This window comes from Lepidochelys kempii, chromosome 10, assembly GCF_965140265.1.
Source record: "Lepidochelys kempii isolate rLepKem1 chromosome 10, rLepKem1.hap2, whole genome shotgun sequence".
In the NCBI taxonomy this organism is placed as follows: Eukaryota; Metazoa; Chordata; order Testudines; family Cheloniidae; genus Lepidochelys; species Lepidochelys kempii.
The window spans coordinates 59361853-59376715 of NC_133265.1; the positions used below are offsets into that span (position 1 = coordinate 59361853).

At 39.3% G+C, this 14863-nt stretch overlaps 1 protein-coding gene across 6 annotated transcripts in view; it reads right to left on the bottom strand.

Annotated features, from left to right (window-relative positions):
* The window catches only part of TCF12 (transcription factor 12), a 281050-nt gene that overhangs the window by 152099 nt on the left and 114088 nt on the right, over positions 1 to 14863 (bottom strand). For all 6 annotated transcript variants that reach the window (XM_073303768.1, XM_073303770.1, XM_073303769.1 and 3 more), the window contains one exon: positions 10408 to 10510. In XM_073303768.1, coding sequence (XP_073159869.1) covers positions 10408 to 10510 — 103 coding nt within the window. The remainder of the gene's footprint in view (positions 1 to 10407; positions 10511 to 14863) is intronic.

A 14863-nucleotide genomic window follows, 5' to 3' on the forward strand; every position in this document is an offset into this window, starting at 1 on the left:
GGCAATTCAAAATATTTAGTATAAGAGGCTCCAACATTATTAACAAAGGTTCCTATACAAATTCTTTTCTCTGATTAATATACAATAAAATTACTTCCCTCAGATTGCCAGGGTTCAGAATTCCACAATGGATTGGAACAACTCTAATCTTGCTAGGAGAGATGTTTTTAAAAGGCTGTTGAAGTACTGAGGCATCATGAATGACTTACGAGGAGATCTCATAAGCTCTTTTTGTCATGGTACACCATTTCACCATACAGTTTGCTTGGGGATTTATTTTGAAGTGGAGACTTATGATTCACTTCCATGCTCCCATTAAAACATTTTAGTTGGCACAAATTCCGTGGCACAAGTGAGAAAGTGGCTGCAGGGTCAGGTTCTTATGCCATTCTATAAAACTGGGCTACAATGCAAGGGAATCATATTTTGTGAAGAGACTGCTCAGCTTTGTTTCACAATCCTCAAATCCACTGCATTTGAACAAAAACACTTCAAGGTGTACTCCCAACATTAATATATAGATTGTAAGTAACAAATAAACCTTAATATAATTGTACTATGCCAAATAGAGTCATTAAGAATAATTATTTTAAAACATTCCAAGCCCCTTCCGCACATCTGCATATTCCATGGGGAACAAACAAACAAACAAACCCTATTCAGCACCTAGAGACAAGATGCGTGAGGTAATACATTTTACTGGACTAACTTCCGATGATGAGAAAGACAAGTTTTTAAGCTTGGATAGAGCTCTTCTTCAGGTCACGAACAGAGGTTGGTCCAATAAAAGATAATACCTCACCCACCTTGCCTCTCGAATATCCTGGGACCAACACAGCTACAACAACTGCATATTCAGTACCTACTCACTCCCACACCTCTTTAAAATGTAAATGTAGTGTCCTTAAACTGCTGAGGGCAGCAAGCTATCTTAGTGTAAGGGCTGCTATGAGCAGCTGTACCACAGACAAAGATCAGTATGACAAACACCTGTGACCTGCAAGTTCTACAAAACAGATTCCACACCTGATCACCACCTGATGACAATCACTGATACAGTACTTCCATTGCCACAGCTGCTAACTAGGAGGAGGCAAAAAAATCGCAAAAGGGGGAGTAGGAGGATGGGCACCTGCTACAAATGACAATACCAGAGGATTGAGTAGAGAATATAAATTCTCTACTATATTTGTAGAGAGCCCCCAGGTACTACTGTATTCAGAAAGAGACCAGAAAATATATTTGATTGAAATATTACTGTAACTAGGGAAAAGGGAAAACTAAGCTTAATACATGCTTTTGTGTACAAAAACCCAAGGGTAAGAATGCCCTGCACTTAGCACTGTCACTAAATGACTGTGTAATTTAATTTCCCTGAAACCCATTAGCTTTCATGAAAGGAAAATGAAAAACAGATGAGAGCAATACTTTGGTGTGAGCAGCATTCATTTAATATAATACCTGGGAAGAAATCTAACTGTATCAACAGATATGGTATATCAGATCAGCTCTCAAATCCTTCAGACAGACTGCTTTGATTTAGCAATAAATAGGATGGTCAAATCTGAGGTCTCCTCAATTATGAATCATTACAATCTTCTTCTTAAAAACATTTTTTTTAAGATCTAGAACCTTGAAAATTTTTTGTTTCTTTAAGATATTCCCAAACATTTAAAAAATTGGAAATTAAAAAAAAATAAGCCACATAATTGTTTTAAAAAAAAGGTCTTTAGATTAGGGTGCAGAAACAAGTAAAATGTAAAATATCTGGAAACTAACAAACACCTTGATTTCTTTTAAGCCTGAAACAGCTTAGAATTCAATTCCTTTTTTCTATTATGAACATCAAGGTACCTCAAAAATGGAATTAGGAATTGGCAATTTTTTGTTCCTCTGTAGAATCGTTAACAAGCAATATAACACAATGGTACATACAAAGTCATTATACCATAGGAAAATAAACATTTTTCAAGAAAAACAAGTTTTAGCTAAAATAATGTTTCATTCTCAAACTTATATAAATTTGAACACAAAGACTAGTACTTTTTAAAAACACTGAATCATGACTAAAAATAGCTCAGTATGGATTAAAATTACAAAAATGTTGGCAATGTTTATTTTAGATTTGGAGAAGGATGAATCAGTACCCAAGTTTCAGTAAGAGATTATAAATTTGACATAACAATTTCTTAGTTTCATAAAAATCTGGGGCACCAGAAAGCCTAAAATGCATACCTAGAACCAAGATGCAGAGGTCATGGAAATAAATAGGTTCCTACTTAAAAACCATTCCATAGTTAGGGCAGTTTACTTTTCACATAGGAACAGCCATTGCAGATCAGACCAGTAAATTCTCTCTGACAGTGATTAATGCCAGCTGCGTAAAAATAAGGTGCAGGAAACCCTGTAGTTAGGGAATAACCTGTCAACAGAGGACGTTTCCTCCTAACCTGATAGACTAGTAGTTGGCTTGTGCCATGAAGCATGAGGGCATACTTTTTTTTTAATTATTATAATCATCTTCTGTAAATGTGGATGTTATTTTGAAGTCTGCCAATCTCTTGGCCTTCGTAATAACAGGAGGAAATAAGTTCCATAAGTTAATTACACATTGAGTTAAATTACCTACTACAGTTTGAAATTTGTTGCCCTTCAATTTTACTAAATATTTCCTTATTCTTGTAAGTTAAGAAGGGGTGGAATAGGATAGGGGGTACAATCAGTTTACATAAATGGCATTATAAATATTTTCAGGGATTTTTTTTCCATCCCAATATTTTCTGTCCCATCCCCCCTTTTATTTCTTTGGTCACTGCACACTGATTAGAAGTTTTCACTGAGTTGCCTGCAAGGATACCCAGGTCTTTTTCCTGAGTTGATATAGCTAACCTGTAGCCCAGTAACATCAGTGTAGACTGCAAATTAATCTTTCTAATGTGCATTACGTTACTGAATATCACATATCATGCTGTCCATTTAACATGGCTTTATTAGGTTAATCAAAACTAGAGATGACAGTGAGGAACTTCAGAAGAATCTAAATCAATTTGGGACATCTCCAAATTTTGTCACCTCATTATTCACCCCCTTTTTGAATCCCTATAGCGCAGACTTAGCATGGAATCTTCGGTCACCACACTGTTAACATTCTGCCATCTTGAGAACTGCCCATTTATTACTTCTCTTGTTCTGTCTCCACCCAATTTCTAATACGTGGTTGAACTCCATTTCTCTCCACAGAACCATTTAATTTCTCTAATGGCCTCTAGTGAGGGACTTTGCTAATGGCTTTTTTAAAGTCCTAAGTTATATTCATCTTTATCCACTGTTCTGTCACCCCTCTCCAGATTGGAGAGGTGCTATTTTACTGAGAAGAAGCCCTGCTGGTTTGTTCCTGTCATTAATGCTCATCTAGATGTCTTATTTTAAAATAGGGATGTAAATATCCATTTAAAAAGTTAACCATTTATACAATTAAAATTATTTATTATTATTAATCATTTAATTGGTTAACCGACTAAAGGGAGATGGTCTGGGGCCACTGGGGATGCTCCAGCCAGCCGGCCCAGGGGTTAACGATTAGGGTCGGTTAACCAGTAAGACTAATGCTTACCGGTTAACCATTTAGTATTTTACATTCCTATTTTAAAAGTACACTTTAACCAATTTTCTTCATACTAAAGCATTTAAGGGTTCAGTCGTACAAATCGTTACTGTGAGAAAGGACTACTCACATGAACAATTTCACTGACTTCCCAAAAATTACTCAGGTACACAACAGTTTGCAGTATCAGGCCCAAATCCTGCAGCTCTTAGGACTTATGCAGGCAAAGTTTCCACTGACTTCAGTGTGCTTTTCATGAAGTAGCACTGTGTAAGAACTCTAGATTTGACCTGCCTATGGTCATTCAACTCTTAATTTCTGCTTTTAATTTAAAAAGTTTTCCCACTACTAACGTAGCTACCATGACTTTTACTAAAAAGAACTTTTACTAAAGTAAGCTTAAAAAAGCTTACATCACCTGCTCAAAAATAATGCTTTTGCTGGAATGCTACCAAAGAAGACAAGGTTAGAGATATTTTAACTACTTGCCATATTTGGTTCCAAATCACCCCAAAGCTCCTTTTTGAAATACACATTTTTCTTCCTAGGCTGCTGAAGTGCTTAAATCTTTGTAAGCCAAAGCACAGATTTACAATAAAAATTAGGTACACTAGTTTCACAGTTTTGAAAGAACACATTGGCAGCAGAAGCATAAAGCAACCAAGAATGGTGCCAACACTACCATGCACATAAGCCTGTAGAATGATGCAATCAGAAGTCCATTAAGATAGCTAAATGACTTTTTAAAAAATTCAGAATAAAACCAAAATCCACTGTCTGCTGATCACCCATTTAAATTTGTGACGTAGTGCCATCTGTAGATACGTTGACTGCACCTTCTAAAACTTCATGGTAATTGGCTTCACTAAGTCTTGGAGATTGCACCATCTATATCTTGCTATTCAGTGTGTTTAATGAACACATTCAGAGTTAGAACCAAAGCAGCTGGACAGTAACTTTCTCTCCCCATGCCAAAAAGGTAGGCAACAGTAAATACCTGAAAACCAAGGGGTATGCCATTCATCCTTTAAACCCTAGTAATTCTGCCATCCCTAATGATACATTCTTGAGCGATACAACCGCAATGATTCAGCAGTGAAGGAAGCTGCACTGCAACAAATCCAAATATACCATTCTCTCCTCCCCTGTAGGTGATGCTGTTTTTAGTTCTCTTGTATGTATTTCAGTCTCTCTTCAAAGATGGTCACTGTTGACATTTAATCACAAAATACATTATATTCTTCAGTAAATTCCACACTGCCTAAATATTCTAGTATCAGATTAATATCAGAAATTTCCTCCACATGGGACTGTCGTCTGTTCTGACAGGAGCACAGTTCACTAATTCAATACATCTTTTCCATCTAGATTTATCTATTCAGACAATGCTGACCTTTGTGTTTGTACAGCACCTAACACTTTGTGGGTGCTACTGGAAACAATTAAGTTATTTTGATCTTAAGTCTCAGCATCCTTTTATAACTCCTCAACTTAGCAGGCTTTTCCCTCCCTATCACCTCCACATGTAAGCGGGGGGAGGGAGGGATAATTGTTTCCTTCTCCACACCCATCTCTCAAGATTACTCATATAGAGATATGAATGTACCTAACAAGAACCAAGAGTCTAGTTTGCAAGGAGGAGAGACTGGGTCACTGATTCAGCAGGAGCAGGTGCTCATATGCAAAAGCCTAAGGTACCCTGTCAACAGGTCCCACAAAATGAAACAGGAAGCACATAACCCCAACAGTTCAATCCTGCTCATGCCAGTGAGGGTACAAGATGAGATCAAGAGCACCAGAAACATCTGGGGAAAGAAACTCCTTTATAAGCTTTGCATAGTACCGTTCCCACATGTAGAAATGGTGCATAAGGTCCAATAGGCATTGCTCTCAATTGACTAAATTCCCATGGGCAGCTAGGTATCTGAGAACTCTGTTAGCCCAAAACACATGGAATTCCATACTTCACCCCAACCAACAAATTGTCCAGATGGGATAACTCTGTATTTCTTCTACTTTAACTTTCATCATCACCACCAAAACTTTAGGGAAATGCCCAGAGGGCAAGAATGCAATGTTTGAGTGCACGGTACCCAACCTGAAAGGATAACCCATCCCTCTCTACTGCAAACCACTGATGTCATCTGGGTGATTTGCTGTTCAGCCTCCCACATCTCCATTGAATACATATGGCCAAATTCTGTGATGATGCTTACAATGTGCAACCCCATGTAATTGACTGGAGTTAGGAACAGTGCAAATCAACACAGGATAGAGGACATCAATGGCCTTCATCCTTTTTCCCCGGTAGGAGAGGCAGAAAAAGCAGACATAGAAGAGGGGTGGACCTTCATGCATACTGTTAAAATTCGCATGTCGGTGCAAGCAGAGGTCAGTTTAACAAGGCTCTTTTTCACACAACTGGGAAAAGAACTAACTTTCTTGTGAATATTTTTCTAGAATGTAAAGTAATTAAAACATTAAATGTTGAATAAGCAAAGATTAGCTCTAAATGGTGCTACATTATGGCCCGTATATTTTAGTGTGATTTTGTAGCATACAAATCTATATGATACTAATGGCATACAGAGGTGCCAAGAGGATTCACTGGTTTCACGTGAAATACAAGGAATGGCCTCTTTTTCACACTGACAAATCGGAACAGGATAATTCTGGAATTCATTAGTGAGGAACACTAACTTATCCAACATAATAGCTTTATTTCCTCTCCAAAACACTTCAGAATATCTAAATGAATATGGAAATGCATCTTTCTGTGGCAAATTGTTCATTATTGAATCATTATAAACTCTTGTTAGACAAAATTTCTCTCTTTTGCAATGTACAAGATCATTAAAGTGTTTGAGAGCTCCATCATGAAAGACAGTGGTACTTTATAATCCTCTATCTCTCCAGGCAAATAAGCTTATGGCTGAATGTAATATACAAAACAACAACATCCCCTTGACATACAATTCTTTCTTTTTAATGGTGCTTTTAAGTGTTGACAGCAATGGTGAAATATGATTTTGCTCTTTCTACTAGTTTTAACTTTTCAGTCATATTACTATGTTGTAATAGATACCCATTTTGAAGCATAGATCGCAGAGTACAATCCCCTTTAATCTAGTCAAATCTTTCAAACAAGCATGTCAAGATCACATTCTCAGTGCAGCTCTTCCTTTCCTCCCAAAATCATGAAAATGTCCGAACTGCAACCTTTTAGAATAACTTTGCCCTATGCTATAAATGTATATCTTTACATGTGCAACTGCTAACTACAGTATCTCACAAAATGGATTGGCTTTTGTGGGTAGAATGGCTCTGCAATTTGGGAGATTCTCCTAACCAAGAACAACCTATTGTTTCCTATTTAGTCAATCTACCATCACAGTCTAAGAACTGTAACTTTAGTTAAAAGCTCTCATTTTTCATTTTTATTCAAGGTAAGAGATAAAGAAGCCCAACAATTCAGATACCAGTATTGAGTAGTGAAATCCTTTTCACGTAACCTTTTCATTTCCTTCTAGTGTTCAACATCTCTTTAGTATTCCTGGGAGAATTCTGCCCCACTGCGTGCAAGCATAATTTTTTGTGCAGAAAAATAACTTCTGCTGAAAATTTGCTGAGTTCCACCTTTTGCCCACGAGAGGGTGCTGTGGCAATGGAACTCCAAGCAGAAAACAACATCTGCAGTTCCAGCTTTTGCCCACCAGAGGGCATTGTGGCGCTTGAACATAGCAGCCGCTCCCAACCAGCTAGGGAAGAGAAAGAGCCTGCCTTCTTCATGCCGCCTTTCTGGCTAGATCAGGATACAGGGGCTATGGGGAGACAGACAGCATGGGACTGCTGGGGGGTCAGAGAGGGGCTCAGAAGGGCTAGTGGAGGAGGACAGACTGGGGCACGTACTGAATGGGAGTGGAGGTGCAGGACCACAGGGGGAAGAGAGGTGCAGGGCCATATGGGAGGGGGAGGGAGTTCAGAGCTACAGGGGGATGGCTGAGTGGGGGCACAGAAACACATGGGGACGGGGAGGGGGTACAGGGACACAGAGGGACTGGGGGGTGGCTGAGTGGGGGCACAGACACACATGGGGATGGGGGAAGGGGGTGCAGGGCCACATGGGGATGGGGGAAGGGGGTGTCTGAGTGGGGGTGTAGGGACACATGTGCCTGACTGAATGGGAGAGGCTAGGGGTCAGCCAGGGTCTGCATAGGGGAAGTTCCCTAACAATCCCAACCCACACCCTCCACCAAAAAAGCTTGTTCCATACTTTCCCACCCAAACCCAACAACCCTACAATAATTGGTCCTTCCCAGCAATTATTTCCCTCTCCCTCAGCTCCTCCGTCATCCTTGACTCCCCCCAGCTTTTACACTGCTTCTGGGATGTATGGGAAATATGGTTCTGTATTGTAGTCTAAATGAATTATTATTCAGAGTTCTGTATTAATATGCCTACTAAGAAATCTATTTGTCAAAAAAAATTCTGAATCTTTTTTGTTGTCTGTATTGTTACAGACATACTTGCTGACAGGTATTTTGAAATAAATGACCAAAAATAATTAAAACTGTTGTGATTATATAGTGTTATTTTGAAAATAAAATGTGCCGAATTTCACAGAAATCGAAAATATTGTGTGCAGAATTTATAATATTGTGGTGCAGAATTCCCCCAGGAATACTTTAGTCTTTGTTAGTTAAAAATCACACTGAAGAGGCATGATGCACAGAGTTGCATCTTTTTATCTTTGCAATGCAAACAAAGTGAATGTAAATTGTTTTCTGTGAATTTTTGCAAAACAGACAATCCTGCTGGCATATTTTTAAACACTATTTTATGGCTCTGGGATATACTTTCATGCAGATGAGCTTTAGAATGTGTTCTATGGACAGACAGAAATTAAAGACAGTAGCTCTAATGGAGGCAAAACCAATGAGAAGCATTTGCTGTAATGCATTACAAAATATTTTAGTCCCCAGCTGTTACAAGCAAGCGATTGATATGCATACCTCTTATGATTCATTTAATTCCCCCTCCAAAGCAATCTCAATGGAGGCTTCTTCTCAAATCTGTACTAATGATATAATTCCATTATGTTTAATAGAATCATCTAGTCATCTTAAGTAAAACTGAAAAGCTAGGATGATACAGGAAGGTCAATAATTTCTGCACTTATTTAAAATTCTACATAGTTTAGGAAATGGGTGATTCAAAACAAAACATGAGGATATGAAGTCTGTCCCTCTTTTGTACTACAAATCAAAATCTAGTTCTGCTGTATATAATAATTTAGCAAAAAGAAAGGACACAAAAGCAGGAAAACATGGGACTTGGAAGCCATATGTACCCTTGATTGGTGTTTTGCTCAAGCCATAAATACATTTAAATATTTGTCTCTTTTCAGCCTGAGGCAAAAGATCTGATTTATATGAAACAATAGGAGAAAAATCTTTGTCCTCTAGCACATTAATAGCAAGCTGCAAACTTTACTGATTTCACTGATCTTCAAATATAACACTACTGATCTAGTGATATGGACTATATATTTTCATATATACACAGTTATTTTAAAACCACACTATTATATTCTGAGATTCATAAGTAAGATTTAAAAGGATAACTGCTTTTAGCAATAGGTGCATGCTGGTATCAGACTTTGTCTGCGGCTACACTTTGCAGACGATTAAAGTAGTAAACAAAGATAGAGCAAAGTAGAAAGATTTCCAAAAGAAATTGCAGACCACCAGGATTTGGATTTAGTTAATCCACTTAGATTACCCTGGCTGTGTCTTAAAAGGACAATACTGACATCACAAAATAGGTCACATACACAAGAAACAAAATACGTAAGTAAAACAATGTCAACTTTACAAATACAAAGCAAAACGTACAGAACCATCTCTAAATTTAAGGCACAAACTAGACAGCATTTGCCCCAAGACATTGCTCTGCCGAAGAGTAAATATTTGAAATTGATGTTTTTAGGCCACAAGTTCAGAGGGGGGAAAAGACAACCATCAGTACATTAAAATGTTCTAGCAATAGTGGTGTCCAGGCAAGAAAAACAACTTGTTTAACAGCTACACTGATAACGTGTCGCTTTCTTTGCAGTTTTGACATCGTTCTCAGTTTCAAAAATGGGGGGGGGGAGGAACCACAAGCACAGAAACAGTAACAGCTGGAGTTACTGTATGTATGTAAATCACTGCATATCGAAAGGAATCTATACTGTATGTTACAATCTCAATTTTGCTAGGATATCAAATGCAAATATCACCAAAGAAACTGACATTTGAAAAGAGAACGTGCAAACAAAGAGGACAACAATGAAGTGTTAACTGGAGAACAACCTACAATAAATATGCAATTCAGTGTTCTATGTTCTTAGAAACAGACATCTAAATATTGCAACAAGTGCATAAGAGTGACAATACTCAATTTCTTTGCAGCAGAAAAAAACAAAAAACTAAGAAAAAAAATAAAACAAGTCTTTAGAAGTGCTTTTGTCTTCCAGACTGTAAGAAATCATAGTTTATCCATAGATTTCTAAGTCAACTATCTAAAATACTGGCAGTTCAGCCTCTTTCCAAAATCATGGATAATGTCCCAGTGTTAAGAAAGCTACATTTTTGGTGCAACTTGTTCTGTGAAGAAAGACTTAGATAGCAAACCACCGTTGCCACAAGAAATGCAGTAACTTCCAGATGCTTGATGTGCCAGGCCTAGACAAGGAGATGAAAAATGTGTCTTTCTGACCAAAGAGGCTTTGAGGGGCTACTCGCAAAGAATTACCAACTTACCCATCAGATTCGAGTTCATGAAAGGTGTCGGGGACAATCCTTCATGGGACCCTAATCGACTGTCATTCAAGTGATCACCATAATGAGGGCTGTCTGCAAAACCCTAAGGAAAAAAAGACAAGAGCATTAAACAGATTATTTGGCAGCCCTGCTAATTGAGTGTAATGACACTCTCCTAATTAAATGTATAGCATTGCAATGGTCATTCATCATAAAGTTGGCTTTCAGGTCTGAGTATCTTGTGGAAAACACACTCTGCCCATATTTCATACTGTGTGACTTCTCTCCCCCTCCCATCTGAAAAGAAGCTGCATCATTTTTCAGCCTAATAAATTGTGTTTCCATGGATAAAGTTTCCAAAAATTAAATAATATAGAAGTATTCAAATCTTTTTGCAGGTAGAGCACTATAGCTTCTCCAGAAATGTATAGTGTTAGGTTGAAGCGATGATTGACATGAGTTTAAAGATTACTGTTCACATCTTCAAGCACAAGATATAAGGTCTGGCATGAGGAGAAAATGTATTCCTGTGAATGAGAAGAGGAAATACCGCTCCCCCTTTGAAGACTAAATTAAGGTTACAGATTAATAGGCATTTTAGTGTTATCAAGCACTAAATGCCACTGCTCATCTACAACAGGTTTGTTTACAAGAACTGATTAAGCTGAGAAACCCAGCTCTGCCACCTGTCTTGCAAACAAGCATTCAAAATAAAAGATTATTTGCATCCTTTCTAATATTAGTGTAGCTAACCTAATATGCTTGGAAAGATGACTCATGTGTAAACAGGAAATAGTGGCTTATCTGATAATTTGCTCCAGAACCATGAGGAGAACAAGCAATGGATGTAGCAAACCCCTCAATGTTTCAAACTGCACATATTGTTCCATTAAGGCAATTATTCAATTTCCTTCCACATAGGTCAGAATGCTTTCATCTTTTTCTAACAATATTGAGCCCTCACTAGGAAAATGGTGTTAGCCACAGACTGGTCATAGATATATCTGGTTCAAGGATTACACTGAATCAAAAATGTATTAAATGGGACCTTGCCCTCAAAATTGCACCTGCTTCATAATCAAAGTTTTGCACAATATTCAGTAAAATCTTGCTTAACTTAAAGTGTCTGGCTACTCATCTGTTTAAATTTCCTCATACTAAATGCTACACAAACTTAAAGCAGAGGCCCAAGGGGGGAAAATTGCTCAGGCTCACAGCAACCAGAAACCACCCAGAATCCCCTAGGACTATAAAATCATCAATCACTGAACATTTATCATTTTCCAGACTGCAGGCTCACATTCAAGACGACATTAATGGGGCTGAAACAGGCCTCACTATCTTTGCAGGCGCGCTGTCAGTTCAACCAAAGGGCTAGTAACTGAGGGCTAAATAACTGTCAAATCACTACAACTGCTTATGGATGCATGTCACAACTCCTTCTGCTATTCTGCTTTAAAAGTAATCTTCTGGGAGTCCCAACTCCCAAATGCATCTTTGGCTCATTTTATCTACTTCAGAATCAGTGATACACATGTGATAGACATTCAGAAAGAATCTTAGTGACATTTACAACTTGGTTATGACCATAAGGGTGTCCTGTGGTAACCATGACCTAGCCCCGTCTGTCAGATAGGCAGCATGTAGCAGCAGCTGCCTGGGAAATGGAGCGGCTTGTAGCTAAGGTCACCACATGTGGTTTATTTTTGCATTGAAATGAAACAACATATTAAATGTGCCAAATGAAGAAACAAAAGATTTTACACGATATATGGTCTATGCAGTAATCTCCAAGATGCTTAGTTTACTGTTTAATTCTTCAGCTTGTGATCAGACATTGAAAAAAAATCCCAGTAAAATTGATATAAAATACATAGAAATCAACAACCATTTTACAAGACAGCACTTAAGTTTAAAAGAGAGAGAAGAATCTGATAAGTAAATTATCAATAAAGACATTCCATATACTACAGATAGAGAAAAAGCAGCAACGTAGGCCAGCTTCAGAAACCTAAAACCTTTAAAAAAAAAAAAAAGGGTCTTCTTAGGATTCCATCTTTGGTGCGGGCAGAATACACCTCTAAAACAAGACTCATTTCACCAGTCATCATCATTTGGGTTCTCTTACACAGCATCAGAGCGACAAATCCCTATCCAATACCCAAAGCTAACTGCCCCAAAGAACAAAGTTAGTGTTATAATCTAATACTTTTTAGGGGGGACAGGGAGAGAAAGAGAATTAAACAATTGTACTGGGGGTGGGAATTTACATGAATGGCAAAGTCTTTTACTCTCCTCCTGCCAGTACTTCAGTAAAAGGGATTCTTCAGATTTCATTTCAGATATTTATTTCATTCATTAGACTTAGTTTCCCTTCCATCATGAGCCACCATCTGATTACAAAACCCTCATAATCATATTGTTATAGTACAGTTGTTCCTAATTAGTTCTGAGTTGTTCTAAAAGGGTTCTTCCAAATATTAAATGCCATGATTAGACAGTCAGAAGTTTGTTTCAAAATGCGTTCATATGCATCCACACACCACTGATGGAGTTGGTCTACCTAAGCTCAATTTAAATTAACATTCACTGAGCCCGATTCTCCAATTGTATTGCATATTGTACAGTTATTTACACCTGTGCAGAATATAACCTGCATCAAATGGCTTTGTCTCTCTCTGCTGGCTAGACCAAGCACAGAAGTTTATATAACTTGCTATCACCTTTGAGATTAGATATTCGGACCAAATTTTAGTGAGTGGTCCTGGGTGCTTCAGCTCAAATACTAGAGGTTTGTGGTTTAAGACCCAGGAATCCTTGGTTCAAACCCCACAGATGACTCAGACAGGGCATCATTACAAACAGAGCACCTCTTTCCATTCCAGAGCTGTGGCTTTTGGGAAGGTGGGGATGCGGGGCATCCTGGGTCCTGTCCCAATGCCCCGTGATGCATCACTTCATATCCCAGCAATCCCTGTGCTTTAGTCTGCATTTGGCACCATCTTTCAATGGTTTTTGTACTGCGCGCTCTGTCTTCCCTTTCGGTCTGCAGAAATAGATCCCGAACTTGTGAGGAATATGCTGATGGGTCTCACCAGCACGTCATGAATTGCAGTTGAGCTACTCCTTAAGCTACAAAGTGACAGTGAGGAGTCCAACGATGATGTCAACATGCACAACGCATACGACACGAGATTGCTTGTGGCATTCACGGACATGCTCACCACAGTGGAACACCGCTTTGGAGCTTGGAAAACAAACACTGAATGGTGGGATCACATCGTCATGCAAGTCTGGGATGACGAGCAGTGGCTGCAGAACTTTTGGATGAGGAAAGCCACTTTCATGGGACTGTGTGCTGAGCTTGCCCCCACCCTGCAGTGCAAGGACACGAGATTGAGAGCTGCCCTGCCGGTGGACAAGCATGTGGCTATTGCAATCTGGACGCTGACAACTCCAGACAGCTACCGATCAGTCGCTAACCAGTTCGGAGTGGGAAAGTCGACTGTTGGAATCATGTTGATACAAGTGTGCAGGGCCATTAATCACATCCTGCTCAGAAGAACCGTGACTCTGGGCAACGTGCATGACATTGTGGCTGGCTTTGCACAAATGGGTTTCCCTAACTGCGGAAGGGCGATAGATGGCACACATATTCCAATTCTGGCACCAGACCACCCAGCCACTGAATACATAAATCGGAAGGGGTATTTCTCGATGGTTCTCCAGGCACTTGTGGACTTTCTTCCCAGACCAGAAGATCACTGTAAAGGAAGTCAAAATGCCCACTGTGATCCTTGGAGACCCCACCTCCCCTTTAATGCCATGGCTCATGAAACCATACACAGGGAGCCTTGACAGCAGCAAGGAGCAGTTCAACAACAGGCTGAGTCGGTGCAGAATGACAGTGGAGTGTGCTTGTGGCTGTTTAAAGGGCCGCTGGCGTTATCTGTATGGGAAGCTGGACCTGGCCGATGACAACATCCCCATAGTTATAGCTGCGTGCTGTATCCTCCATAACGTTTGTGAAGCGAAGGGTGAAAGCTTCACTCAGGCATGGACCACAGAGGTTCAACACCCAGAGGCTGAATTTGAAGAGCCAGAGACCAGGGCTATTAGAAGGGCTCAGCACGGGTCTGTAAGGATAAGGGATGCCTTGAGGGAGCAATTCAATGCTGAAAGCCACTAGTAATGTTTGGTGCCATGCACAGGAGTGAATTGCAGTGGTTCCAATGCTAGCAAGCACCTGTGTTTGCTACATATGATGCACTGACTTGCAGTGCCTGTTGCTTTCCCGGCCTACGCTATCTTTTACTTAATGCAATAAAGAATGTTTGCAAAGCGAAAAAATTCATTTATTGAAAAGAAACAGAACTGCTGGGGAAACACACATGGCATGACACATCTGTGCTATATGGGAGGAGGGAAGGGGGCGGGGTGAGGAACAGGACAATCA